General features: G+C 43.4%; 1 protein-coding gene across 1 annotated transcript in view; it reads left to right on the plus strand.

Annotated features, from left to right (window-relative positions):
• FARS2 (phenylalanyl-tRNA synthetase 2, mitochondrial) overlaps positions 1-25,532 on the plus strand; it is a 360,192-nt gene that overhangs the window by 235,722 nt on the left and 98,938 nt on the right. The window contains exon 9 of the mRNA XM_050940051.1: positions 11,261-11,412. Within this exon, the coding sequence (XP_050796008.1) occupies positions 11,261-11,412 (152 nt within the window). The remainder of the gene's footprint in view (positions 1-11,260; positions 11,413-25,532) is intronic.

The raw sequence follows: 25,532 nt of genomic DNA on the forward strand, positions 1-25,532 counted from the left end.
TGGGTGTGAGACTGGTCTGTTGTGGGTTGTATGTGGGAGAGGGCTATTACTATTTTTTAATATACAGAATTTTCAAGGAAAGAGTGACTTCTCTCTTAGTTGACAGCTGGGCAGCAGCTATTTTTTCTCAGACGATCTCTGTAATTTGTCACCTTTTTTCCCAGATAGCCACATGTTAAAATATTATCTAAACACACCATTTGAAAAAGTATATTTCCTATGTTCTGTCTAGAATGACAAACATGCACGGGTGCTTAGTACAGTAAGATATTGTTTCAGCTCTACAGCCTTCAGTTTTAGGAACGCAGCCCTCCCTGATATCTCATAGGTTTGTGCATTCTGCACTCTCCTCTTCAGTGTTTACCAGCCCCACTGACTACACATCTGAGTTCTGCTAGAGCACCATTCTTCTGTCGGTCCTTGCTGTGGTTCAGGCAGGCTGGAGCTGCTGAAATATGCTCATCTATAACACTTTGAACTTCCCTTCAGTTGTTCCACATGTTAATCCTTCAATGTCATATTGAACACCACTTGCCCTTTCCACCTCCTCTAAGCTAGGTGGCTGCTTCTGTAATGAACCATAACCGCATCAATGTTCCGGAAGGGTGCTGTTTGCTGTTGTTAGGTTTTGGTTTCATTGTGACAAAAGAACAAGTATGTATGTGTTTCATGCTGTTTGTGATTATTTCAGCAGCAATGGAGTAGGTAGGTGGCTGAATGGGATGGGAAGAAGTTAGTTGGAAACCTAGGAGCCTGAACAGAACACGTACTTCTAAATGTTCTCCTGTGTTATACCTCCAGGGAGCCTGATATACGATATCATCATGTTATCAAGTCTTACTTTTGAAAAATCCTTGTAACTGGTAGCTTTTCCTGCTAAGATTTACCTCACCTGGGGAGCAGGCAGTGTTGAGGCTAAGGTACTGAGTGCTGATTCATGACCACAAAATATTTCCTTATATTTTCTTGTATGTAGAGGGGAAAAATGGGGGAAAAAGAAGTGTTTGCCAAGATCAGAAGCAGCAGCTATTTCTAATCCAACATTGTTTTAATTGTGTGGACTGCTGCTGACAAACAAATCAGCCCTTGCTGCCAAATGTGCAATTGTTCTTCATGGTATTGATTTCAGGAGGGGAATCTGACATTCCCTTCTCTGTATCACCCCAGTGAGGGGGATATTAACTGTTATAAATGGAATGGAAACCTGGGTATTGTTTGATTGATGCAATGTGTTGGTGAATATTGGCATTCAAATCAGTAACAGAATTAACAGACAAATGCTTGTTGTGGTGGGATCTGGCTTTAATTTGGGTTGTCATCTGAAACAGAAGGGCAATGCCAGCATTTTTTGTGTGTTGTTAAATGCGGCTTAGGAATCAAAAGTTCTGATCAGCCACCAAGTACTAAAACTATGTCTAGGGTCCCTGGCATTTGTAATGAACAGAGCTGGGTTGAAAATGGGGGAGGCTCCATGGAAATTTTCAACTTCTCAGCAAAAAATTAAAAAATGAAAATTTTGACTTGACAATACTCCGAGAAGTTGTTGTTCATGTTCCCCGTGCCCCTATTCTCCTCCGTAGGCTCGGCTCCCTGGCCCAGACTACATTCACTATGCTTTTTCTTGGCCGAAAAATGAAATAAACTGGACAAAATTGGTGAAATTTCCTTTGGCTACGGGGGAGTTGTCAGAGCACAGTAAAAAGGCTGTTTTTCAAACACTTCTTTGGTATTCATGTACCACATATAGCAGACCTTCAAATATAGGGTAGGTTGTACCTGGCTGTGCTATAAGGAAAGCCTTTGCTATAAGGAAAGCTGCACAGGTGTGCTGAGGAGGAAACAAACTGCACCATCCAAAGATGGTACATCATGTCTGCTCCTCTTACATCTGGGTTCCTCAGTGTGGGATCCTTCCTCTAGAACACAGTTTCTCCCAGAGCTCCTTCTGGGAGAGTAAAACAGTGTGCTACCCCCAAATCCAGCCTGTTGGTTAAATTCCACAGTCTAGTCCACAGTATTCTCAAGCATTGATTTGAATGGGTAATCGTGTGGTCAGCGAAATAACTCAGGTTGTATGCTGGAAAATGACCTGATCCTGCAAGGTGCTGAGTGTTACTGGGAATGGAAGGTATTTTGCAGGACCAGGGCCATCCTGTATATATTTGTCTGTGACATCCAATTTTTTTTGCTTGTTTGTACTTTTACCTCTTTACTGGAATATAAAAAAGAAAGTGAAATTTGATGGGAGGAGGACCCACCCTTAATGGAACATTATGACTCGGAATTTACACCCATGACAGCCGAGAAATGCAAAGTTATGCTTTCTGCAGCAACTGTAAATTGGCTAAATTGAGCATAAATATGAAAGCATAAATTTAACAGCATATACACTAATACAAAATACTACCGTATGTGCAAATGGATCAAGCTACAGTTGCAAATTTGAATTTCATGTCTGTTGTGTGTGTAAATTTCCAACCATAACAGTGGATTGGTGTAGCTTCAGCACTGAATGTATTGAGAAAGGGTTATCTGTTACAGGCGTGAGAATATTATTTCACATTAAAACTCTATGCAGTTTATGTACATTTCTCCAAAATACAGGAAATGCAGGACTGTTAAAGCTGTGGCAGCAATAATGCTGATAGTTTTCATTTATTTATTTTCTGGCTGGAACAGTGATGACAGTAAAACACAGTTGGCTTTTTTAATAGTTAAACTGTTGTGGAATTGCTAACCCAGTTTTTGGTTCATTAAAATCATATTTGTGTCATAGCTATAAAAATACAAGTTAAGCTTTTTTTCCACTTTTTCAATTTACAGTTCATTGTGACTCTTTCGTGGTATCATTTTGTCTCTGCAGTAGCAGAGAGAGAGAATTTTAGTGAAACACCGTATCAAAAAGTCCCTCTCCTGTTCCCCTCAGCATGCTGCAGCTTGATCACTGTATTTGGAGAAACAAACCACACTAATGTGAAATATTTGTGAAAAGCAGTGGGCAAAAATAGTGCAGTGCTACCAGCTTTTTAGAGTTTTGGGTTAGGGTGAAAAATTGGGTATTGGTACTGACGTATCATCTTCACTCCTAGCACTAATCCTTCTTCGTTCTCACACAGCATTTTCCCCAAGGACAGGAAGGTACCATATGCAGGTCTTTCTCTTTTGTAAGTAAAGTAGTATCTTGTGAGGCTTCTCTTTTATATGGCAGGGGGGAATCTTGATTCAGTTTAGTTGGCGGATCCTGTTCTGTTCCAACAAGCAGAGAGTACCCTTGTGATCAGCACGTGATTCCCGTAGCCTGAATCCATCACCAGGTTTCTCCTGCAGATCTCGTGACATTAGAGGCTGTAAGCACTTGCATTTGGTACTTAGTTGCCAAGGTGTTTAGGTATATCAGATATACCTAATAGGTATAGGTAGATATACTTTACAGGTTGGCAGAGCAGGATGCCCAGTTTCCCATTTCATATGACAGTAAGTACCATGCACCATGGCTGCGGTGTTAAGATGCATTTTGTTTATTTTTTATTAGAGGGCAGCCAGAAAATGATTTATGGTTTATTGTTATTCTTGATCTCTAACTGTAAACGTATATCATTGGGCATAGATCCTCAAAAGCGTCTGTTGTATTTAGTAATTCAATGCTCACCCTTAAATACTTTCCAACTTTGCCTGGCTAGTTACATAATGTTTTCTCAGGTATTAGCAGTATTCCTTGGAAATACCTTGTGGATAATGTAGTCATGGATCTAGTTTTATCTAGTTTTCTGAGACTACTGAAAAGTGTGTAAGGCAGTGTTTCCCAAACTTGGGACGCCACTTTTTTAGGGAAAGCCTGTGGCAGGCTGGGCCGGTTTGTTCACCTGCCCCGTCCGCAGGTCTGGCCGATTGTGGCTCCCACTGGCCGCGGTTCGATGCTCCAGGCCAATGGGAGCTGCTGGAAGAGGTGTGGGCCGAGGGACGTACTGGCTGCCACTTGCAGTAGCTCCCATTGGCCTGGAGCATCGAACCACGGCCAGTGGGAGCAGGGCCGGCCTTAGGATTTATGGTGCCCTAGGTGAGATTATTAAACTGGTGCCCCTGTGCCTGATCTGCTCTTAGCAACACAAACATAAGCTTACAGTATTGGAAAACCTGCCACATTCACGTTATTAAAACCAGTTTAACTTAATTAAGCACACTGTAATGCTAGACAAGGATCCCAGGCCCTGCTCAGCCCGCTGCTGGTCTGGGGTTCTGACCACCAACTCCTGCCAGCCAGGATCCCGGCCGCCAACCCCCCCTCAGCCCGCTACCAGCCTGAGATTCTGCTCACCCAGGCTGGCAGGAGGCAAAGTGGGGCTGGCGGCTGAGCTCCTGACTGGCAAGGGGCCGGCAGCCGGAATCCCGGAGTAGCAGTAGGCTGAGTGCTGCTGGCATCCCAGACTGGCAACAGACTGAGCCACTCAACCCCCCACCAGCCCTGCTCAGCCCGCCACCAGCCGACTCAGCCCGCTGCCGGCTGAGTGAATGGAACCCCAGGCTGACAGCAGGTTGAGTGGTTCAGCTGGCCTGCTCAGCCCACTGCCAGCCTGGGGTTCCTTGGGGGTCCCTAGGCCAGCAGCAGGTGCTGAGTGGGGCCGATGGCTGGTATCCCAGCTAGCAATAGGGCAGCAGCCAGAACCCCAGAGCAGTGACGGGCTGAGCCGCTCAGCCTGCTGCTGCATACCATCAAAAATCAGCTCACCTGCCACCTTTGACATGTGTGCCGTAGGTTGCCGACCCCTGCTTTATACACTAGTAAGGAGATGAGCATATTACAGTTGTTGGAGGGCTCTTATCAGACGTAACAGGCTATAGGAAAGTCAGTCAACATTTTTTGTTTCTCTGATGAAAACTGGCCCACTCCCTGCCTCAAACCAAACCTATCACTAATAATTGTCAACAACTTAATTTTCTGTTTTTGGCTAAGATATTGATTTAAAAAAAATATTGAAATTGGATTCAGGATTGTTAGCAAGAATTTTTGGCAAACAAAGTTGTTAAATGACAATCTAAATGGCAACACAGTACTGCTTTCATGCTTGGCTCACCCCCCAGCCTGCTGGTCCAACAGCTGCAGTAGAGGAGGAGATAGGTGGAAAACTGCAGGACCCCAAAATCCACCTCTTGGGGTGCAGAGTGGCAACAGCAGCAGCAAATCCTCAGGTCCAATCACACGCCAATGGGCACCACCACCAGCCTTACGGACCATGGTGAAGTTAGCACAGCATCTGATCTCAGGGACAGGGCACCCATGGAGCCACAGCAGCTCATCCTGCCCTGTGCAGCTCCCCTCGGATGAGATGGATCGCTGGCAGCTGCCAGCCCGGGGGAGAGGCGCTCCCCAGCTAGGGTGGCCAGATCCAGATGTCCTGATTTTATAGGGCCAGTCCCGATATTTGGGGCTTTGTCTTATATAGGCACCAATTACCCCACCTAGAGTGACCAGACAGAAAGTGTGAAAAATCAGGACAGGGATGGGGGGGTGGTTTAAAAGGAGCCTATATAAGAAAAAGACCCCAAAATTGGGACTGTCCCTATAAAATAGGGATATCTGATCACTGTACCCCAATCCCCTATCCTGATTTTTCACACATCTGATTAACCCCAGCCAAGCCCTGTGTGACATTCCAATCCTGGCTGCCTGCCGAGGAAGTGAGTTACTTTCACTTTCATTCCTCAGCAGGCAGCCAGCCAGCCCTCCCACCACCTATCCCCCAGCACCTCACCCAACCCAGCCCTGACGGAGGGGAGGGAGGAGAGAGAGAGGGGTGCTCCTGGGGAGGAGGGAGAAAGGAGGGGGTGCTCCGTGGGGCAGGGGGGAGAAGAATGGATGTTATGGGGGACAACAAAGGATACTGGTTCCAGAGCCACAGAGCCTGCCTCACCTCACCTCAGCCGGGGGGAAAGAGTCACACTCACAGGTGAGCTCCCTCCCCTTCCCAGAGACCCCAGCAGCCAATCCCATTCCTCAGACTGTGCTGCATTTGGCTCTCTCTAGGACCCAGCAGCCCTGCTTCTACACTGTCTGGGCTGCCTGCAGAGTGGTGCCCCCAGGCAGAGTGAGGCCCTACGCGGCTGCCTATTCTGCCTATGCCTAAGGACGGCCCTGAGTGGGAGCCGCAATCAGCCAGACCTGTGGACGCAGCAGGTAAACAAACCTGCTCGCCAGAGGCTTTCCCTACACAAGCGGCCTCCCAAGTTTGAGAAACATTGGTGTAAGGTACATGTGCTGTAATATTTGAAAATGGAGATGTGTAGAAAATAGCACAACTATAAAGCTCATTATGTAGAAGAATGTGGACTGGGGAAAGGAAATAGCATAGAGTTTGCAGCAGACATGCCAAACCCGCAAAAAAAAAATAAATGCAGAAATTGGGCTTGTTTTTGACTTCATTGGTTTGTGAGTTGCTTGTTGCCTAGTTTTTCCTTGTAGTTTGTTGCTTGTTGTAGCTTGTTGCTTCTTTTTTTTTTATAAGCTCCCGGCAGGCAGAGGCAAGCAGGGGCAAGAGGATGAGAGAGTCAGGGATGCACAGCGGGCCCGCCACAATCCCAGACTGCACACCAGGGGGATCTAGTCACATAGGGTGTTGGGGTTCTTAGGGATTAGCTTGTTTTGGCCTTGTTTTGAAATGGGATTAGCTTATTTTTTGGCTTAAAGAGGTCCTTATTTACTACATGAAAGTTGGCAACTGTGGTTTGCAGTGCATCACCAGAGCTGTATAGTAATCCTGAAGAATGTCTGACCATGTTCTGCAAATGGTTCTACAGTTTCTCAAGCATCTCAAGTTACTCTCAAATCTTAAAAACAAAAAAAGTTCATATGTGGGGTATGTGACAGGGCCTCGTACTTATCTGTGCCCTGGGACTGTCAGGAAGAAACTGCATCAAGAAACCCTGGCATTTAAAACTTAGAGGCAAGGTTTAGCAAGCAGGGCTTAGCTCAGAAGCTAGTGGAGCCCATTGGCTTCTGAGGAAACCTGCCTGGAGTATATAAAGGGAGGAGGAAGAAGCAAACAGCCAAACAGCAGCATCAAGGGGTTTGCAGATAAAACCACTGAGACAACTGACAATTTCTATTAAACTTTGAGGAAAGGGAGTTTGGGGCTATTGTTTGCCTCGAACCTGAAAATGGAAGGAATGTTGGGTTTAGGAAAAGCTCTGCTTATTTTGTTGCCTTTTTGCAAGAGGAAGAATGGCTCCCCTCTAGCATTTTCAAGAGATGTGAAGCTCATTTGTGCTCCTCACCTGGGTCTTGAAGGACTGAGGGGAGGGGAGGTAAAAGGGAAAACAGGTTAGATGGCCTCCTCTCATGTATTTGGGGAGTAAAGGAAACCACGCATTTGCCAGCCAGTTCAGGGTTTTGTGCTAAGTCACACACACAAAAACCACAGTCCCATAATAACAGGGATTTGAGATTCTGTGGTATCTCAGTTAATGAACCTGCGCATCTGGACGCAACAGGGCCTATTGATGCTATTGGGAATTGCTGGGCTCTCAGCTCTTTTGAAATTCAGGTTACTTACTTAGGTGTCTAAATACGGATTTAAGAGCCTAATTTTAGGTTCCCAGTTCAAAAATCTAGGACTGTCCCTTTTATATGTCCACCATTTGTGGGTGGGGATAGTGGCCTACCATCTAGTTTTACAACTGTTGAACCAATTGCACTTTTGAACTAGGTAGTCCACATTTGGAACCAAATTGGGCACTTACTTCCTACCTATCCAGTGCCATTGACTGCAGTCAGGTGGCAAAAAGTGACAAGAATATAAGACTGTTGCCCTTTGTCTTTGAACATACAGGAGTTTTCTATATTGTAAGTCTGAGTAAAATATTAAGGAGCGTTGAAGTATCTGTTTTACCAAAATATTCAGGAGCATTGAGGTATCTGTTCACTATTTGTTAGTGTTTAAACTACATTTGTCTGTTTGGAGATAAAAGGCTATTACTCTTTCAAACGCTGTTTAAAAAAATAATAATACATTTGTTAGTCTAAGGCAGTAATTTCATGGGTTGATTAATTCTCCAAGAATACATTTAGGATACATTTAGTTGTCCTGGAGACTTGGTAATGCAGATCCTGTAAATATTTATGTCCATGAGTAGCTTTACTATGTACTTAGTAGTCTCATTGAGTTCGGCAGCATTACTCACATGAGTAAGGTTACTCTCAAGTGTTTTTGAAGGATCTGGCCTTGTAGGTCTGAGTTTAGCTGGGAATAGTAGTGCTCCATATTAATAGTCCAGTCCTGCTTCCACTGAAATCAATGGCAAAAGATTTGAGCGTGACTTGGAGGTGCTCAGCACCTTTCAGATTCAGGGCATTAACGAACGGCATTTATATGTATTTTTTGCAGTATCGCTATTTAACATCATACTTCTAAGAGTGAAATACATAGCTACCATCTAGATTAGCTGCAGATTGTGTTCGTATTTATTTCAGGTAAGTCTCCTGCTTGTTTCAAGGTGAAGGACCTGATACAGAGTTGTGACTTCAATGGGTTTTGAATTAGTCCCTAAATACTTTGAAATTAGTTCAATAAGTTGCTAGGGTTCTGTGGTAGTGGAAAATGTAATGTAATGTAACTTGCGGGGTGAGAGAGAAATATATTAAAACAGGAGTCCTATCACATTGGTATCTTTAACAACATAATGTTTGTTAACTTTATATTAACACAGTAAGTCTAGGGTGTCTCCAACATTCACAGCTCTGGCTGTGGTGTAAGAGGTGTATTCCTTTTATTCATTTAGAGTTGGTATTGTCTCAAGAGCTCCTGTATGATGGCTTTATTTGTGGAGTTTTGAAATTGGTGCACAGGAGATGAATTTGTTTGACAAGTTTATTCATGTAACAAGTTGGATAATCATTTGTGATTCACAGTTTGATTCACAGGAGTTATTAATTTAAAACTTGCACTATATTCCTTATCAGATATTCGTTGAAAGGTTTACATTGTACATAACAGGATTTGTATAAATCTGGGCACTGTAAATTTGTCCTACTAACAGGTTTATTGCTTTATCAGGTATTCACTTAGGATTTCACTGTTCTATCATAAAACATTCCCAATCAGAGAACACATTTTTTATTGAGACAATGTACTGTACGGATCAGTGCCTACATACGAATTGTTGACTTTGTATAAACAAACTAAGAAAAGCAATTTACTCTTGTAGTACCCAAAGATCCTGTATACATGTGCTTAATTAAGATGCAACATCCTGGGAAGGCAGGAAATAAGATGCTTGCTTCCCATCACCTTGTGATGGTAGCCTCCACTGCCCATTTGTTACATTTTCAAACAAACAGCTTTGTGCTTTCTCCCGTGTTGCCTGAGATGCTTTAGAAGTGCTCCGTGCAAACAGCGGTGAAGCTACCTCATTATCCACCTTTGAATTCATCCTCAAAAATCTCCTTTGCTTGATTCCGACATTAAACTTGACAACAGTTTGTCTGCTAGTATACAGAGACCACTACTTACCGTGCTGACCAGTGTTGTCTCACTGTTTATTTGCAGTCCTCTATCTGTATCCGTTTTTTGTCTCTTGTCCTATACTTAGATTGTATGTCCCTTGTGCAAGGACTGTCTTTTTGTTCTGTGTTTGTACATCACCTAACGCAATGGGATCCTGTCTGTGACTGGGGCTGCTAAGTGCTATGGTAATACAAATAATTAGAAAGTTAAGCATAGAAAGTAAGACCATACTGCTGTCTGGTTCTTGTTTTTGTTCAAAATAAGGATTTACTTAAAGAAAAAAATCTCATTAAGGGCCAGATCCAAAGCCTGTTGACTTCAGTGGGCTTTGGCTTGGGCTTTAAAAGTCCAGTGCATGTAAACTTTGGCCTCATTTTGTTCCTCCCTCTCCTCCCTCTATGAACTTGACAATATCAGGGCATGCTCTCTCGACTACTTAGATCACAAGACAGGGTCTTCTTGTCTACAGCAAATAGGGTGACCAGACGTCACGATAAAATCGGGACCATCTCAATATTTAGATGTTTGTCCCATGTCCCGACCGATCTTTGGTCGCAACACAATTTGTCCTGATATTTCGCTCTGCCAGCAGCACTGTTTTGTTTTTGTTTTTTGCTCCACTGGCAAACACCTCCCCTGCCAATATTTTCTTCCTCTCATCTGGTCACCCTAACAGCAAAGGTGACACATTTACCACTGCATGCTTAGAGAACATATTGTAATGATTATGAAAATATTAATTATCTTAAAAATAGTCTGTATTTTTTTAATATTAAGGCTTTTATTGTAACTAAAACCAATAGAGGAAATTAACTGATACCTCCATTTTTTTAGTCTAAACATGTTCTTTGCTTTGTCTACAAATAAGAATCACCAAGAACTGTAAATCAGACCATTTTAACATTAAATTGGACATTGCAGAAGATAAACATAAACATTACAGAAGATAAATGAGATAAACATGGTAAAATAAACTACATGGAAATGTTATGCATGAATGTGATAAGCATCTTTTTACAATGTGAAAAGAACTGTGTAAATCTTTAAACTGATTCTACCTTGAAAATTATTGTGATGAAATGGCCTCCTCTTATTGAACAAATCTGCTCCATCTATGTGTTTAAAGGTCACAAACTTTGACTAAAGTGACAAAAATAAGTTCTTACTACTCTTAAGTAGGTACACCTGTTCTTATATAGTTAGACCTAGAGCTGTTAGACCTGCAGAACCAACACATCTAGGAAAGAGACAGATGAATTCTATTCCTGCTCACAAGTAATTAGCAGAATTAATGTTTATTCTAACTGCAGAGCCATGTTTTATTTTTTGAGTACGCCTGTTCAATCTCATTAAAGATAGGAAAGGGTTGCACAGTGTACCTGCATTGTTTGCCTTACAGAGCCTTGGTTATTAGTGGTGATGTGCAAGAAGGAATTAAGGTTGAATATGTTTGTGGAAATGGCAACTGAAAGAAATATCTTTTAACTTGTGCACTGAGCAAAGGAGGCACTGAGACAATGAACATTGGAACCCCACAATGCCATTTTGAGAGATTAGCTTTTCAGCTTAGATCTGCACTTTAGCTGCTTGACAATTCAGTTTGTGCTTCTAAAAACAGGGCACAAAGTTTTCTAAATTTGAAGGAATTAACTCTATGAAAGCTTAGTTTACATGTTATTACAAGCATAAAATAGAATTGTAAGTATCTCTATCCAAATCAAACATTTATATAGATGTGTGTATATATATATTTTATTTTTTAGCCTCTCAGCAAATATCCTCCTTTGATAAATGACATCTCCTTTTGGCTGCCCTCTGAGAAATACTCTGAAAATGACTTCTATGATTTAGTCCGAACCATTGGAGGAGACTTGGTGGAAAAGGTTGCCCTCATTGACGAATTCACGCATCCCAAGTAAGTAAAGCTCTTGAAATATTTCTTCCCCATTGTCAGATGATGATTTATGTTATCTAGAAAAATGTATAAAAACATGCTTGGTTATTACAGTAGCTGTACATTTACATTTTCATGGCTCCAAAATGTTTTCTACAGCACTGTTTTCAAAAATGGGTTTTATTTTATAAAAACTTTATTTTCCTTTTAAAGTTTTGCATGGATGTTGAATTTATGCTAAGGAGGGATAGTGCTGGCTGAAAACCAACTTCCCACATAGATCTGCCAGTGTACGTCACCCACAACATCCCCATCCTAGTCCTAGACTATTGAACCATGACTGCTATTTGTTTGTTTCTTCCCTCCTTCCTTTCTTGTGGTCTGGTCCACACATATATCCTGAACGTGCATCACAAGAATAGTATTGGGTCATATAAGAATGTTGTTTATATTTAGCGTGTGGGAGGAGGGTGATTAGATTTTGCTCTCTTTTCTATTAGCCAGTCATGTAACTGGAACAATTCACACTTCCAGGCATCAGAATTCCTTCTTGTTAGAATAGGAGCACAGAAAATATCATACTGGAAAAAAAAGTGGTCCATCTAATATAGTCTGTTATCTCTAACAGTGACAAATGCCAGATGTTGCAGATAAAACTATTTTTGAGATCATCCTTCACACAGTTTAAACTACTGTATGCCCTTTCAAGGAGGGTAAGAGGTAAAATGTTATTAGCTGAAACCATTTAAAAAATTGGGTTTTAAAAATAATTTATTTTCGGTCTTTTTTGTTCTTGTAGGTTGATGGGGCTGTGAATCTAATTGTGCAATATTATCTCAGGGGTGAAGGGAAATTTCTGACCTAAACCTAGCTGATAATCAGTTTATGCCCTGGATACTGCAGGCTTTTCCTACCACAATCAGACATTTGACACCATTGTTCTCTTGAATTTGTTGTACATTGTATGCTTAATGGATCAATTATTTTTCTGGCCTGGTAGGTACTGTGGTTCAACAGGTGAATAAGTTTTGGTTGGTTGTTGGCATTTTCTTTAAGCTGGCTTGGCGTTGTATGAAACAGAATTTCATTTATGCAAAGAAATGGATGTGCCACTTGAATTTATGGAGTCATCTAAAATCTCTGCATTTCTAGTCCCTAAGCGTTCCTAACATTTAAGCGATGTCTCCTGCTGTGAACAGGATTTTCAATTAATACCTCTAAACTGAAAAGTCAAATGTCCAGGAGAACAGTGTAGGCTATGATCAGATAATGAGTGCACCTCACCATAAAGAGAAATAGGATTATTAACTATGGAGTCGGTGAAGAATAAGTTTGTTGCAGCCACACACAGCTTTTTCTTTTTATTGCCGCTTGGGCAGCACTGTATTGTCAGGTGTCACAAGACAATGCATAGACCTGAAAACTAGGCACACTGATGTTGCTGAAAATACATTTTAATTGCCAGTCTTCATATCAATGTTGATACAATAAAAGAAGCATCAGAAAGTTATGTAAAAATGGGAAAGACCTGTCCAGAACTAGTCTAACTTCCTGTATGCTAATTCTGTGTTTTTACTCTAGGTAAAATGTCTGTTCCATTGACAGATTTTATGTTGCCCTCTTCTCAGGATACTGTGATTAAAAATGTGGTACTGCCTTTGTTGCTAACCATTCCCTTTGGGCAAAATTCTGAACTCCCATCATGCAGCAGGAGGTGAGCTAAGGTCTCCACAGAGGCTGGGGGATGGAAGAGTCCTCTGTCTTGAGGCTGCGGTAGTCCCCTCACCCAGCATGTTCACTCACTTCAGGCACCATGGCCTAGTCATGGCCCAGCTGTCCTTGTCCCAGGACCTCCCAGCCTATTGCCCTGTAGAACTCTTGCATGCTAGGGTGTAGGAGCTTTGATGGTAATGCTACAGAGATCATGTGAAGGCTGCAGATTCTTGCATAGGGTGTCCCTTTCCCCCATGGTTGCTGCTCCCACCTTGTCCTGTTTAATTGGATCAGAGCCTTCCCCATCCTTTTTCTGCTTGTAAATTATCTGCAGCACATTTAGATTTTTATGAATTTATTTGCAATTCAAAATTACTTGATTAATAGTTTATGTGAACATATTTGTCTATTCAATGGATTGCTTGCAAAACTATTCATTGTGAATATTGTTTTGCGTATTGAGCTATGACTAGTCCCCTCAGTCATATGTTATTGTTTCTGCTAACAGACTGAATGACTTACATATCCGTAAAGAGCTTTCAAGATGGCTGTGCAAATACTTCATTAATACATATTTCTACATTTTCCCTTTTCTCCAACATGCTGGTGAACAAAAATATTTTCATGCAAATGTTTTCAAAATGAAAAGAGGTTGTGAATACTTAGAATTTTATGGAACGTTACAGAGTGGACAGCAGTTGGTAAATATTTCCGGATGTTCTGCAGTAACAATGGTGCTATCCACGTCCATAAATTCAGTACTTGTTGTACAAGATAATCTGTCCAATATTTTTGAAATTTCATCAATAGTTAAATCAGAAAGTGGTCCTGCTTTTATGGTCAAGACTTTGCTAATTTCGCAAAAGAAATGGGTTTTCATGGAGGAAAAAAATGTTGTCCAAAAAGCAGGCAAATAGAGGAAAGATGTATGCCTCTCCTAAGTAAGCAAGATTGCTGCTGTCCAAAAAATTCCAGTAAAAGGAGTATATGAAATTGCTGAGACATTAATATAAGTAATGCATTCATGCAGAGATGATATTCCAGTGAAGATAATGAGAATGCACATGCCTGAAATAATAAAAGAAACACCAATCAATAATGCCCAAACTTCCAGCAGAGACCACAAAGTGAAATAAAGTTGACTATATATATATATATATATATATATATAAAATAGAAAATGAGCTGTGCTGTCTCATTTTAAAACCAGAAGACATGACATGGGTGAAACAATCAGTTTAGAACAAAAAACCTCTCAATTTTATCCTGTATCATTATGGGTAACAATAAGGAAAGGTTAGGAGAGCAATACGTATAAATTCTTCCTGTTTAAAAGAGGTGCCTAAAAGGGATAGCTCAGTGGTTTGAGCGTTGGCTTGCTAAACCCAGGGTTGTGAGTTCAGTCCTTGAGGGATCTGGGTAGCGGCGTATTATCACCTAGGCCAACAAGGCCTAGGCCTAGGGCTGCAAATTTGCTCGTGTCACCTCCCCAACTCCGTCCCTTCCCCAAATCCCCAGCCCACTTCCTTCCCAGGGCGCACCGTGCTTCCTTCCTTTCACTTCCCCCCAGGTTTGCCGCACGAAAGTGCTGGGAGGGAGGGAGTAGCGGTGCGCTTGGAGGAGGCAGAGCAGAGGTGAGTTGGGGCCCATGGGTGCGGGGAGTAACCCGGGGGGCCTGGGAACCCCTCCCTGCCCCAGCTCACCTCCGCTCCACCACTACCATCCCTCGAGCATGCCACAACTCCCCCCTCCGTCCCAGGCTTGCCATGCTAAAGCGCTGAGAGGGAGGGAGAAGTGAGTAGCGGTGCGATCGGAGGAAACGGAGTGAAGGTGACTTGGGGCAGGAGGGCGCGGGGAGTGACTCTTGGTGGGTAGGGGGAACCGGGAACCACTCCCTCCCCCAGCTTACTATCACTCCACCTCCTCCGAGCGTGCCACAACTCCCCTTCTCCCCCCTCCCACCCAGGCTTACCGCTGGGGGGGTGGGGGTGGCAATTTTTTGAGGGCCATGGGGCACCAAATTTGTTAATCCGCCACTGGATCTGGGGCAAAACTGTCTGGGGATTGGTCCTGCTTTGAGCATGGGGTTGGACTAGATGACCTCCTGAGGTCCCTTCCAATCCTGATATTCTATGATTCTGTTCTAAAACAGAAGTGACTGAATGCTGATCTTTAGAAAATGGGTTGTACCAGCAATGTGTTTTCTAGACTTAAAAGTTTTAAACTAGTGTTACTAAATACATTGGCTCCAATACAGTGTGGTAGTTTGGAAAGTGCACCAGCATAGCCACCTCTGGAGGATTGCATCTGAACAGGGAAGTTGTAGGATATCAGAGTTGGAAAGGACCTCAGGAGATCATCTAATCCAACCCCCTGCTCAAAGCAGGACCAATTCCCACACAGATTTTTGTCCTAGATCTCTAAATGGCCCCCTCAAGGATTGAACTCCTAACCCTAGGTTTAGCAGGCCAATGTTCAAACCACTGAGCTATCCCTCCTCTGGTGACATATAGCCATTGTAGCAGCTCCTAGTACAAGTGATCTGTCTTGAGAGGAATGGGTATGGCCAGGACAGCCCATGATTGGTGGAACATCCTATTGGCCTGGCTGATGGCAGGGGTGGATAGGTGGAGAAGAGGCTGGTGGCAGGTTGTAGGCACAGGGGCAGAAGGATCTGTACCTCTAGAACACACTTCCCTTCAGAATCTAGAATTGAACCCAGAAGTCCAAAGTCTCTGTACTTCTCTGGTTAAAGCCACCTTTGCATGCACTTTCCCGTGTGAGCAACACATCTCAGCCCAGCCTCTTTGCATACTCCATAATGGTGCAGGACACCATGGAATCATGTGTTCTGAAGAGTTTGTTCAATCGCTTGTGGATAAATTTTTCCAGTACAGGATCTGGGCCCCAATTTTAAGTTTGACACAAAAATTCTCCCTGTGAGATTAGTAGGAAGGTACGGAGTGTAACAGGGTGACTTTCCCCTTTAAGGGCTATGTCATGGTATGCACCCCGACGCTGAACCTTAGATGGGGTACCAGCATGAATTCCTCTAAGCTTAATTACCAGCTTAGAAATTGTAGCGCTGCCACCAACCAGGACTTGCAGTGCCTGGTACACTCTGGTCCCCCCAAAACCTTCCCAGGGGACCCCAAGACCCAGACCCCCTGGATCTTAAAACAAGGAGGAACTGACTATCCCCCCCCCCTTTCCCCCTCTTAGACTTTCCCTCCCTGGGTTGTCTGGAGAGGCTTCACCAACTCACTGGTGAAACAAGATCCAAATTCCTTGAATCTTAACACAAGAGAAAATAAACCCTTCCCCCCACCGTGTCCTCTCCCAGGCTTTCCCTCCCTGGGCTATCCTGGAGAGATAGACAGATTCAAGCTCCGTGAATCTAAAACAAAGGGAATTTCGCTTTCCCCCCACCACTCCCTGGTGAGTTTAGACTCAATTCCCTTGAGCCTTAACAAAGGGGAAAAAATCAATCAGGTTTTTTAAAAGAAAAGCTTTTAATAAAAGAAAGAAATAGTAAAAATTGTCTCTGTAAAATCAAGATGGAAAATGTTACAGGGTCTTTCAGCTTATAGACACCAGGGAGAATCCTCCCCCTAGCACAAATACAAGTTGCAACAGAGATACAGTCCTTCCAGAAAAATGCACATTTGCAAATAAAGAAAACAAACAAAAAAAGACTAAACCGCCTTTCTAACTGGTACTTACTAAATTGAACAGAAGATTGGAGAGTCTGTATACCTGTCTGGTCCCTCTTAGATCCCTGAGAGAACAACGAAAGCAGCACAAAACAAAGGCTTCCCTCCACTGAGAGTTGAAAGTATTTTTTCTCCTGATTGGTCCTCTGGTCAGGTGTTAGCCAGGTTTACTGGACTTGTTAACCCTTTATTATCTGTTTATGACAGGCTAGAGGCCGCAGAGCCAGCCTTCCCTAGTAACTAAATAGACACACCTGAGCAGGGATCAGGTGATTCCCCTATAAGAGTCTCAAGAAGCTTCAGAGAGGGAAGTGTCAGGATCCTAGCAAGGGCAGTTGGGATCAAGGGTCAGAGAAGGATCAAACCTGAGGCTTAGAGTAGCAGAGGAGTTTGCAGTCAAGTTCCAGGCTGGGGTCAATACCAAGGATCAGAGTCCAGTTCAGGTTTCAGTGTGTGGGTCAAGAGACAAGGTCCAAATCAAGCCGAGGGCGAAGACGAGGGTTCAAGAACAGGGAGCAGGAATGGTCAGGGCAGCTACAGGAGATATGGGCTGTTGCCTGGACAATTCCTGGAATGCCCTTTGGGTTTATATAGGGCAGGGAGCCAATCAGGAGCCATGAGACTGCTGTCTCTCAGACCCCTGGAGGCAGGACTTGCCATACTCTGCCCACATAGTGTTGTGGATAGTGGAGCATGAGCTAGTTATAGCTGCTGCTGGTTGATAGTATGGAGATATCTGCTGCAGGCTCAGGGTTTGAGAAGCATTGGGCCTTACAGGGACGAAGCTCAGGAAACTGAAGAGTGTGAGAGAGGCTCCTGCAGGGAGGACCTTGACACCACGGGAGTTTGGGGCTTGCAAAGAGTATAAGAACTGAGACCCAGCTCTGGGAAGGAAGCCTGGGGACTCCCTACCTAAAGAGAGTGAACTAGGGTTGATGCCTAGAATGCCGACCTGTATGACAACTAAATACGTTGGATCCCAGAAAGGGAGTGGTTTTAATTACCTTTTGACTGTGATCTGGAGTTTTTGAGGAGTCCAAGTAGGGAAATCAAGGCAAGGCACTGCAGAACGACCTGGTTACGATCCTGTTACATGGAGACTAGGTGGGTGAGGTAATATCTTTTATTGGACCAACTTCTGTTGGTGAGAGACAAGCTTTTGAGCTTATACCAAGCTCTTCTTCAGGTCCTGTTACGTGAAAGAAATATATAAAACTGGAAACCAGAAATGAACTGTGTTCGCAGTGGTACTTAACAAAGTAAATTTTAATCAGAACAATTAAAAATACCCTGAAAAGGCAGTATGGGAAAGAATAAGCAGGAAAATTTCTTTTGCTGCTTTTCACATGCAGTGTTAAAAAGACGGCAAGGGAGTAGTGAAGGAAGGTTGTTCCTGTCTTTGAATGAATTTCTTTCTGGAGACAGTTGTACATTTGTAAATGTGTAAATCGGGATGGGCAAACTACAGCCCACAGGCCGCATCCAGCCTGTTGGACCTTTTAATCCAGCCCTCGAGCTTCCACCAGGGAGCGCGGTTGGGAGCTTTCCCTGCTCTGGTGCTCCAGCTGGAGGGCAGGGTCGGGGGCTTGCTTCGCTCTGCTTCATGCGGCTCCCAGAAGCAAGAGCAGCCAGGGGACTCTGCACACTGCCCCCACCCCAAGCACCGGTTCTGCAGCTCCCATTGGCCCTGGTTCCCAGCCTATGGGAGTTGCGGGGGCGGTACCTGCAGATGGGGCAATGTGCAGAGCGGTGTGGTCCCACCTCTGGAGGGGGGACAGGCTGCTGTTTCAAGTAAACACCGCCCAGATCCTGCACCCCTGATCGCCCTCCAAACCCTTTGATACCAGCCCATAGCACTCTCCTGCACTCCAAACCCGTCATCCCCAGCCCCACCCCAGAGTGTGCACACCCAGCTGGAGCCCTCATCCTCCCTGTGCGCCCCAATCCTCTGCCCCAGCCAGCCCTTCATACAATTTCCATACCGAGATGTGGCCCTCAGGCCAAAAAATTTGCCCACCCCTGGTATAAATACTAAAATAGGAATTGCCACCATTTCAAAATGTCCTGGATATAGAATAATCAGATGGCCAGTATCTTGTCTTATCCTTTCTCCACCCCTCTTTGCCAGCCATATTAATTGATAAAGGGGGCAGATTTGTAGTGGTGTAGGGAGAAGTCAACAGATCCCATCTTCTACCACAGTCTGTCACATTGCTCCCATTCCTCCTGATTAGATTGTATAAAAGCCAATGTATGGTACATCCCCTTATTTTCTCTTTTCTTGCCATACTGTGCTTCCTTTCGCCTGCCTCCTCCCCCCACAAAAAATACAGATCAAGCAATGCGTACAGAAATATTTTTAGAGCTTGGTTCTTTATCAGGGATGTTTTTCTGTTGTGTTTTAGTTTTGCTTCTGCAAGAGGTGAATTACAATGGTATAGCACTGAAACCCTGTTTGCTGCTAGTATTACACAAATTAAAACACAATTAGTTCAGTCCCTGAACTCCTTGTTCTTCATCCTGAGTACATTACAGTTTGCTGAGGGATTCTCTGAGATTACCTTTAACGGCTGACCTGGCAGAGTCCCAGTTGTTTCTCTGGAAAGATCACCAGAAGAGCAGAGACTGCTTGACAAGAGCTGTCAGAGGATAGAGGCCTCCTTTTAATGAGCTATGTGCTTTAGTGCTCTGGAGCTTTTCATTTCTTTGGTCAAATAAACGGAAGACTAATATTTCTGCATTAAATTAATAATTTATATCAGGGTCTTTTTAAGACTATTGGCTGGCTTCTGGCCCTTTTCATCAACCCTGGTAATCGAGCAAGCCTCTGAAGATTACACAGTGGTTTGTAAAAGCCGGCGAAGGCCCCATTTCTCCTCTCCCCTTCCTCCCACACAAAATACCACAACTTATTTTCTTCAGTGAATGAGAAGCTCTCCATGTTTCGCTTTTGTCTCATAGCCCTCAAAATGACCCAAAAAAAAGCTAGTAATGAAGATAGTTCTTAGAGCACTCATCCATTGGCATTCCACTCTTGGCATGCATATGCCAAAGATCAGTGTCTTTTGGCTAGCAGTGTCCTTTCAGGTTACGTTTGTGTCCTGGGCATCCTTATGCCCCTGTGACTGAGGATGTAAAGAGAAGAGCAGGCCCAACTGCCACTCAGTTCCTTCTCACCACCCATGGCTGCAAAACCGAACTCCTCAGTGTCCGCATCTTCTGTTTTCCTTAGCTGTGAATAATTGTGTGTGTATTAGCATCAGTTAGGTACTTTATCATTGGCAGGTAAACCGACAGCCTTTTGGAAGTTGTACTTTTTGTATTTTTTCTTCTCTGATCAGAGAAGTTGGAGTCTCCTGGCTTTAAGTATTGCCCCTCTTGTGAGGCAGCAATTCCAGTAAAGGATACAAGCACACAAGGTGATTTTTCTGGTTAGAGGCAGTACGTAGCCCTGACAAATGTGCTGTAACTTAGCTGGACCTACCCCCTAGTGAAGACAAGCCCTCAGTTTGCTTCGTTTTTTACGTATGAGAATATCATGGGTTTGAAATTTCTACTCTGACTCCAACACTATAGGGCAGGGATTGGCAGTCTCTGGCACGCGGCTCACCAGGATAAGCACCCTGGCGGGTTGGGCCAGTTTGTTTACCTGCTGCGTCCGCAGGTTCGGCCAACCGCGGCTCCCACTGGCCGCAATTTGCTGTCCCTGGCCAATGGGGGTGGCAGGAAGCCGCAGCCAGCACATCCCTCAGCCCGCGCCACTTCCTGCAGCCCCCATTGGCCTGGAGCGATGAACCGCAGCCAGTGGGAGCTGTGATCGGCCGAACCTGTGGACGCAGCAGGTAAACAAACTGGCCCAACCCGCCAGGGTGCTTAACCTGGCGAGCCGCGTGCCAGAGGTTGCCAACCCCTGCTAAAGGATGTGCACTCTGCTTGCTGTAGAAAAGATTGCAAATTGAGAAGAAAGAGCAGAATGGTGGTAGAGAATAAAATCCATGTGCGGAGAAACATAGTGAAACTGGTTCACAGAGGAGACAAGATTGAAATCTTTAGACTATGAGGGTGAGAAGAGAAATCTAATTAAGTAATAAATAACTACAAGTAGGCATTATATATGTCATATACAGGTCACCCACTTTGTGCTAACCTAGAATGTTGAGTTCTATCTCAAATTTATAGAACAGATATCTAGAAAATCACTTTTTAAAAAAAAATTGAATTGTCCTTGTGTGGGAGGGGAAGCATGGATTTAAATTATAGGGACAATATGCATGAACTTCAAATAGATTTGAGAACCCCAAAATATGTGCAGTTAGTAAAACCACAAACTAGCGAGGCTCATCCCTCTCCTTCCATCAGTTCAGCTTTAAAACTCAGCCGTAAAATATTCTCCCTGGGTTGAAACTGGATTTACTTCAAAACCATCCCCAGCAATTGGGCTAGCAGTCAAAAGACCAAAAAAGCTGAAATATACAATATCAATTATCCACCACTTAAAAACTGTCTAAAAGCATATTTACACGATAGATCATAATAGCTATTGTAATAATCTACTGGATTAATATTCATTTTCACAATTGGTACATATAACTATAGTTCATATTTAGATGACTACAGTGGCCCAACAGGACACACTGAAGTCCACTGGGGACATTATCCAATAAAAAAGGAAGCCTATGGTAGTGTAGGTATCGTATGGATTTAAAAATACAGAAATAGAAATTGTCATACCAGAGTATACCAAGACACCATCGGGTACAATATCCTGTCTATAGAATAGACCTTAGTTCTGCTTAACACACAGCACTTACATATGTTTATAGTGAAAATAAGAATGCATTTATTTATCAAAGAACAGAGATTCATGTGATAGCAAGTAGGACTAATGGAAACAGAGAGTTATGTATAAAATAATATCATAACACATTCTAGAGCTTAAATTTAACAAACAAGATGCCCTCTTTTCTCAAAAGGTGCTGCCTACCCAAAGTTCTTCTTGCAGCATTTTTCAACCAGTATGGCTGACATCCTTCTTTCATGAGACCAAACCTGCTGGCAGCGTGTCTCCCGCAGATGAAGGATGACAGGGCGTCTTTCTGCACCCACAGATATATTATACCTTTACCTGAAAACAGAGGTCCCTCCCATGCTGTTCACCTCTTCCTGTTTATTTCTTCTCTTGAAGCCCCACAATCTCTTCATTGGTATTTGACTGAGTACACAAATAGACTTCTGTTGTAAGAGACAGAACGTTAAACCAGGTAGATAGGAGTCTCCCACCTCTGGCCTTCTGGAAATGGTCTTAAGACATATTACCTCTGGATGACCAGCGTTTAACTACAGGGCCCTAAAGACATACTTAAGGAGATGTATAGGAAATTATCATCTGCACATAGATTTTGCAAAGATTGTGATGCCCAATGTGACACAGGCTTTAAGTAAAAATCTTACATGACATTCTTTAATGAGTTACAATGTAAATACCAGAGCCAGGGATCCCTTGTAACCCTTATGCCCTCTGCCAGTGACACAAAGAGATTCTGGGGTTACAGCATTACCTTGCACTTGGCAATGCTGAACTGAATCTGACCATTATTATGTTTTGTGAGGTCCTGGAGTACTTTAGTCCTCCCTAGTTTTGAAAACCCTAACTAATTTTGAACCATCTCGCTATTCATCCCTACTACTACGTGCTACCTCTGATAGTTTTCTGAGTAGATCTGGGACTAGATATACACACTTGGTGTGTGAAACTTTGGACAAGTCACTTAACGTCTCTTTTTTTCCCCCTATCTGCAAAATGAGTGTGATAATATCTTAATTAATGTTTGTAAAGTGCTTTAAGATACTCACTTGTAATGGTGTTAAGTAAATGCCAAGAATTAGGTTGATAAGTTAGTCTTTATATAGCCTCTATTTGATATTTGCTTAGAAAAAAGTAATTTTTCATCACATTAGTACACTAAAAGAAAAGGTATAAAATGGACATCTGTTTCTTCTCTCTACATTTACTTCCAGCTTATGCTGGTTGTATATTTTTAAACTGCTTTTTTTAATTTAATTTCACTTATTTTTTTGGTGAGCTGTAGTCTTTCTATTCAGATTTTTGGTATAGAAGTATAAATACACAATTTTCCTTCACCCTCAAAATTACTTAAAATGTACTTTGCCATGCTTTTAGGTGTTATGCCTAATGTAAATAATAGACAGTTACGAACATGGATCAGTTGCAAATGGCTAACACAGACAGTAATGTTAACATTAACATACTGTCTTAGAAATACCTAAATTTTAGAGGAGTTTTGATCTTTAGAGAAGTCTTGATCCAAATGCAAACTTTGCAGCTCAGGTCCATCTCTGTAACATACAGCTTCTAAAGGGTGGTCAGTGCCCTGAATCCCATTAGCCATCGGGAGATGAGGGTGATCAGAACCTTACAGGACTTGGTAATCATTTTCATAGACCGGTAACTTTAAACAAATTGATTGTTAGTATAGAATATCCACCAAGTACAAAACAAACAAGTTGAAAACATTGTGATCTCTTCCAGGAATGCTGACATTTGTTTGTTCTGAAATTACGAGAACATATTTCCTTGGTCTAAATGTTAACATTTTCCAGCATAGAGATAATTAACCTTTCAGCTGTTTATTGCAGTGAATCAACTTTTTAAAAATCCTTCCTAGCCATAGAGAGTTTTTTTCTTACAAAAATTAGTTCTGGAGCCATCAGAGATGAAGGGCAGAATTAATTATTTAGTGCTAGATTCATCCCTCTTCTGTGAAGTTACAGTAAGGGGTGAAGAGGGGCATCGGGACTTTCTCCCATTCCCTCCCATATAAATAGCATTATAGGGTCTATTCCTAGCCTCAAAACCATCTAAGAAGTGCCTGGCTACCATGTCAGCTGGCACTTCACAGCTCCAAGGGAGCGTGGTCTGCAGGTAAGACCAGAAGCCCAGAACTCCAGCTGGCAATAACATATACTGTAGGTCGTAATTCAGGGCAACTGCACCTGTATTTTCCTTTAGTGATTCAGCAAGGGCATACTGTCACAGGTTTCCAGTTCCCTAGCCATTGCCTTTCTTGGGTGGAGACTTGTCTCTCTCCCTTCTGGCCGGATATCACCGTGCTAAACAGCTTCCTGTCTTCACTGTTTTATTCCTAGACACAGACAAACTGCCTAAGCAGACCTGCTTGCTTTATCTTCAGAGACTCACAGCAGCGTCTCTGCCCATAGTTAAGCTACCACACCATTCTTCTAAGCAAGTATATTTGATTATTAACGTAAAAGGACTACAGAGAAAACTTATTAAAAATATTCTTTGCTCAGAACAAGAACACTCATGAGAAGTTTAGTCCATTTGCACAGTTCAGAGGTCTTTGAACTGGAGTTCTCAGGAGTGGGTAATCGGTATACAATTGGTTTCTCTTCCCAGGGCGTAGCTTCAAAAGGACGAATTTGAAGTGGGTCATTTGTATTTCCCTAAGTATTCTTAGGAATGCACAATACACATGCACTGTCCCCAAAGGTCGTGAAAAGTTCCTAATAAGAGATTGCATGAGTTCTGTCTTTCTGCTAAAGAAGCTCTATAGAATCACACAATAGTACACAAACATTTTCAATATTAAAGTATTAAATGTAATTCAATAAGGTTTAACTTAACTCCATAAGGTTTGCCCAGGATATTGTCATATCTGTCACACTGTGATAAAAGGTATGCAGGAGCAAAAGACTGCTGTGCTCCTTGTGAAAGATTTACTTGGGCCATGGCTACACTTACAGTTCTGCAGCGCTGGTAGTTACAGCTGTGTTCGTACAGCTGTGTAGGGCCAGCGCTGCAGTGTGGCCACACTGACAGCTGACAGCGCTGCAGTGTGGCCACATTTGCAGCACTTGCAGCGCTGTTGGGAGTGGTGCATTGTGGGCAGCTATCCCACAGAGCACCTCGTCCCATTTTGGCGCTGTGGCTTGTGGGAAGGGGAAGGAAGTGTGCGGGTCTTTCTGCTTCCTGTTCCAACGCCCCGTGGTGCTTTGCTACACATTCCGAGCAGTTTGGCGGCATTGTGAGTCTGCAGCGCGATTTCTGAGATTTCTGTTACAAATGGAGCCTGAGCTGCTGAGGACCTTGCTGATGAATGTTGCCAGCACATCACGCATGGCAGTGGAGCTATTCCTTCAGCTGCAAAGTGACAGTGAGGAGTCAGACAATGATATTGAAACGCCTGACGCTCAAGACACTCAATTGCTTGTGGCAGTAACAGATGTGCTCAGCACCGTGGAACGGCGCCTTTGGGCTCGGGAAACCAGCACTGAGTGGTGGGATCACATCGTCCTGCAAGCCTGGGATGACGAGCAGTGGCTGCAGAACTTTCGGATGAGAAAAGCCACTTTCATGGGACTGTGTGCTGAGCTCGCCCCTACCCTGCGGCGCAGGGACATGAGATTGAGAGCTGCCCTGCCAGTGGAGAAGCGGGTGGCTATTGCAATCTGGAAGCTGGCAACTCCAGACAGCTACCGATCGGTGGCGAACCAGTTTGGAGTGGGAAAGTCCACCGTTGGAATGGTGCTGATGCAAGTTTGCACAGCCATTAATCACACCTTGCTAAGAAGAACTGTGACTCTGGGGAACGTGCAGGACATTGTGGATGGCTTTGCACAAATGGGTTTCCCTAACTGTGGAGGGGCAATAGATGGGACGCATATTCCTATTCT

Source organism: Gopherus flavomarginatus, chromosome 2, assembly GCF_025201925.1.
Source record: "Gopherus flavomarginatus isolate rGopFla2 chromosome 2, rGopFla2.mat.asm, whole genome shotgun sequence".
NCBI classification, from domain to species: Eukaryota; Metazoa; Chordata; order Testudines; family Testudinidae; genus Gopherus; species Gopherus flavomarginatus.